The following is a 4353-nucleotide window of genomic DNA, read 5'->3' on the forward strand; positions in this document are numbered from 1 at the left end:
GCACGGGATCACTGTTGCAATGAATAGATTCTAGAGGATAAACCTTTATGTTTTATTTCTGTATGAGGTGTCCTAGCTTCTTTAGCTCCCTCATTAATACTTCTTTCCTTCTTCCCTTCTATACTGAGGGTGAGCTGGTTATTTATCCCATGCCTTGTGATACCTACTCTTAAACTGTTGCTAGAAGTTATCAGCCCTCGCCAATCTTTTGCATGGAAACATGGAAAACATTCTCACTCAGAATACATTGAGATATCTCCCAAACATTTCCCAGAGAGTTTTCTTTCCCATATTATATTAGCAAAGAACTCCACATACTACTGTCTTTTCCATATTAATGTATCTAATATGTTTTGATTACTGCAATTAGCTGTTTCAATTAACATGAAGACTCTTCTTGAATAACTGTTTTTTAATTTTTGTGTTACCATTATTAAGTTTATATTGTATCTTTCTTAAAAGAGTGAATTTTATGTAATATACTATATGTTGTATACAATTATGTATAAATTATATATTATGTTATAAATTATATATATGAATTATATATAAAATATCATACATACATACATACATGCATACATATGCTATCCAGTGCTTCTTATTAGCCATGGTACTTTGCATGTCACTTAGATGGGAAGGAAGGAGATGAGAAGGAACTATAATTTACAGTTGACTATATGCCATAGGTTACTCTGAAGTAGGTATTATTGCCCCTATTTTACAAATGAAGAAACTGAGGTTTGGAGGTGTGAGTTGCCCAAGGTCACAAGGTGGCAGAGCTGGGACTTGGATTTAGGTCGGTCTGTCTGGTGAATAATTCCACATCATATGTCCTACCCTGGCTGGTCAGAAGGGATTAGTAAAAGGTCTGCTTCCTTGTTTAACATTTGTTAAGTGAGATCTGAGAAGATGTTGTGGACTTAGATTGTAAGAAGACACCAGGGTGTCAGAGACGAAAGGTCCAGTTCAAACTGCATTTGTTCTTCTGTTGACTAAGATTAAGATTTTTAAAAAAGATTCTGAATAAGATTAAGATTCCCTGTTTCATCTGATTGCATTGGGATCCATGGGAGATTTCTGGGCATAAAGTCCCAGGTCAGAAGGTTATTCTCAGAGCTCCATGGGTGTCAAACTGACTATAATTGATGGTCACCCTCTGGGACTGTGGAAAGCTGATGGGGAATAAGGAGTCTGATGGAATCTACCTTCTGATGTAGTTGCTTCATTCAGACCAAATCTGTAAGTGGTTAGATCTTAGTAAAGATCTAAAAGGAAACCCAGTCTGCTATGCTGTTGTACTATAAGTTTTTACCCCCTCTTCTTCCTGAGTGCTCAGTTGAATCTTGAGGGGAAGCCCCTTCTGAGGAGCTGTCGCCCTGCTATTGGCTTGCTCCTGGGGACAGCTCTGGGTGAGAGCAGCTCATGTGGGTAGCTCATCTGGCTGCTGCTGCTGTGCCTGTTCCCTGGCTCAAACTCGGCAACACAGACCCTGGGTCCTGGTTTACACTTAGAATATGAGGCAGGTGACAAGAGTGACCATGCTCTTGACCTTGGGTGAGTTATTTTGGGATTAAGAAGCATTGGGATCTGGGTTTGGACAGGAATCTACCATGTTGCCTGCTACCATTGCTCTTTATCCAGGATGTTGAGGGATGGCTTTGGGGTCCTATTTTTCTCCAGGCAGCTCCTTAGCATTTATTTGAGGCGTGTCTCAGGGCAATAAGATGTTCTGTTACTAAACCCCAGGTCCACCCATGATGCAGATAAATTAGACCTTCTGCCTCTGAGCAGTGTTCCCAGGATTCCTTCAGAATAAAAAAAAAAATAAAAACTGTCCTGGAACACAGTGAGAAGTAAATAGTAGTGAAGTAGAGGTGGGGGTGGGTTTGACTGTGAGAGAGAACCTGGAGGGTGCTTAGTTGGGCCTTCAACTCAACTTGGTTTCAGGGTAGGAGCTAGTATTGTGTTTTTACTCCCACAGGTACTTTGAGCCTTGCTAAGACCACCCAGCCCATCTTCATGCTCTCAGATGAAGGACAGGAAGTGAACATACCCTGTAACCACACCAACATTGCTACAAATGAGTATATCTTCTGGTACCAACAGTTCCACAACCAGGGGCCACAATTTGTTATTCAAGGATATAAGACAGACACGGCAAATGAAGTGGCATCTCTGTTTATCGCTGCCGACAGGAAGTCTAGTGTGCTGAGGCTGCCCTGGGCTTCCCTGAAAGACACTGCTGTGTACTACTGCCTTGTGAGTGATGCACAGTGAGGCAGACAGGGCTGCACCTGTGCAGTATTCCCCTGTGGGGGGTGGGAGTGTAGCGCAGAAGGAAGCCCAAGAGTAGTGCTTGCTAAAATGTTTACTTTGTTTCATTATTTTCCAAAGGTATTAGCAAATCCATGTATTATTTTCCTATTAATTTTTAAAATCTTATTTATTTTTTAAATAGGTATTCCATTTACATGGTCTGAAATTCAGAAAGTACAAATGGAACACAATGCAGTGTCTTCACCCCAACATCCCACCATCCTACCATCCCATCAGCTCATCCCCAAGCTGCTCAATTATACAAAACAAGGCAATCTGTGGTGGTCACACTATTGTTGCTTAGCTCACTGGTGCTCCTCAGTTCATGTGTACAGACACACACACACTATGCACATACACACCACACACCTTTACAAGCACTCTGTACACAGTCAATGCGGACAACTTGCTTCTCAGCTTTTAAAAAATTTAGCCTAAGAGTCAGATTATTATTTATTGTCGCACAAAACTTCAACATTTCTTTGGCCTCTTAGCATCCATGAGATGGTTTCCAAGTCTCTTCTGAGTTTACATCTCTCTGTTGCCCCTCTTTCTATTTTCTTTTGTCCCGTTCCCCTGCTGTGGAAGGCATGGCAAGGAGAAGGGGGATGAGAGTCGAGAGGAGGGTGGGGAGAAGTTTTGTTTGTGTTTGGTGTGATAGATTATTTTGGGGGATATCTGTATCAGACACAGAGATTCTAGGTCACTATCACATTTCAAAGTTGAGTCCTTTGGGTGGGGGAAGGGAGACAGGCATAATGGCTAAGTTTCTGGGAATTTTACTAGTGCTCCTATGGCTTTATCAGGATGGTGAGGGATTATTATTATTATTATTAATGTTTTAAAATTGCTTTTAAAGAGAGAGGAATGGAGAAGGAGAGAGAGATCAAAACATCAATGAGAGAGAAACATCGATCCGCGGCCTCATGCATGGCTCCCACTGGGGATCGAGCCCACAATCTGGGCATGTGCCCTGACCAGGAATGGAACCACGACCTCTTGGTGCATGGGATGATGCTCAAACCACTGAACAACACTGGCTGGGCTATCATTATTATTATTTTTTTTGGGGGGGGATTGTCTCTAATTTGGGGAGTAGGGAAAGCAATATTTGATGGTATTTTCTATTTGATGATATGTGTTCTCTTCTTGTCCTTCATATGAGTCAATGAGACAAAAGGAAAAGGCCATAGGATGGAAGAGTATTTCCATCTAGCTCATCTTAAAGTCTGGTAGGGGAGTAATATTATGGAAAACCAAATAATTATAGAGCATTAGTGCATGTTCTGCTTCCCCTTAATCCCTCATATTTATGGTGAAAGGCAATATTTTTCTGAACTCAGATGCATCAGGGCTCAGAGCAGCCTGCCTCAAGATATACCACAAAGACATATTGATTATTTGGAATTTAAAATCACTTGAGAAACAGCAGGACCTGGAGGAGCTCTCTGACTCTTTTCTGTTCCTTTAAAAGCAAGAAATAAATCTCCATGACAGGTGTCCTCCCCACTCCAGAGGGCTGAGAGACAAACTGCTCACAAGGGTTATAAAAGCCAGAGTTGAAAGTGAATATAAACAAAACTTGTAATGAATACCTTTACTAATTTACTACCAAGCCCAAACTTTTAGATTCCTCACTAATAAATATCCAAATCTGCTTAAATCCTAATGCGTACTAACTATCTTTGTCCTGTCAATTTCTCAACAAATTTATTGTTTCTTTGTCTAAAAAGTATAAAACGGTACCCAGTTCGATCACTTCTTTGGGCCTCATTTTATGATCTAAGCATTATATTGTGATTCTCCCATCTATGCATATTAAGTTCCCCGCCTCCTGTTAATCTAATCTTGTGTCAATTTTATTATTTTGCAACTAGTTCAGCCATAAGAGCAAAAGAAGGGTAAAGTGGGGGACTTCTCTTCTGCTCCCCAATATATATTATCCTTTAAATCGTTTTTATTATTTTATTTTTTAAAAATACGTTGTTATTGATTTTTTAGAAAGAGAGGAAGGGAGAGGGATACAGAGATGGA

At 40.5% G+C, this 4353-nt stretch overlaps 1 gene segment (V, D, J or C); it reads left to right on the top strand.

Moving 5' to 3' along the window:
• The first annotated feature begins 1517 nt into the window (after positions 1–1517).
• On the top strand, positions 1518–2280 carry LOC132227616 (T cell receptor alpha variable 4-like). The segment is given in 2 exon segments: positions 1518–1557; positions 1985–2280. Coding segments are annotated over 2 exon segments (336 nt in total).
• Positions 2281–4353: the final 2073 nt, after the last annotated feature.

Source organism: Myotis daubentonii, chromosome 1, assembly GCF_963259705.1.
Source record: "Myotis daubentonii chromosome 1, mMyoDau2.1, whole genome shotgun sequence".
NCBI classification, from domain to species: domain Eukaryota; kingdom Metazoa; phylum Chordata; class Mammalia; order Chiroptera; family Vespertilionidae; genus Myotis; species Myotis daubentonii.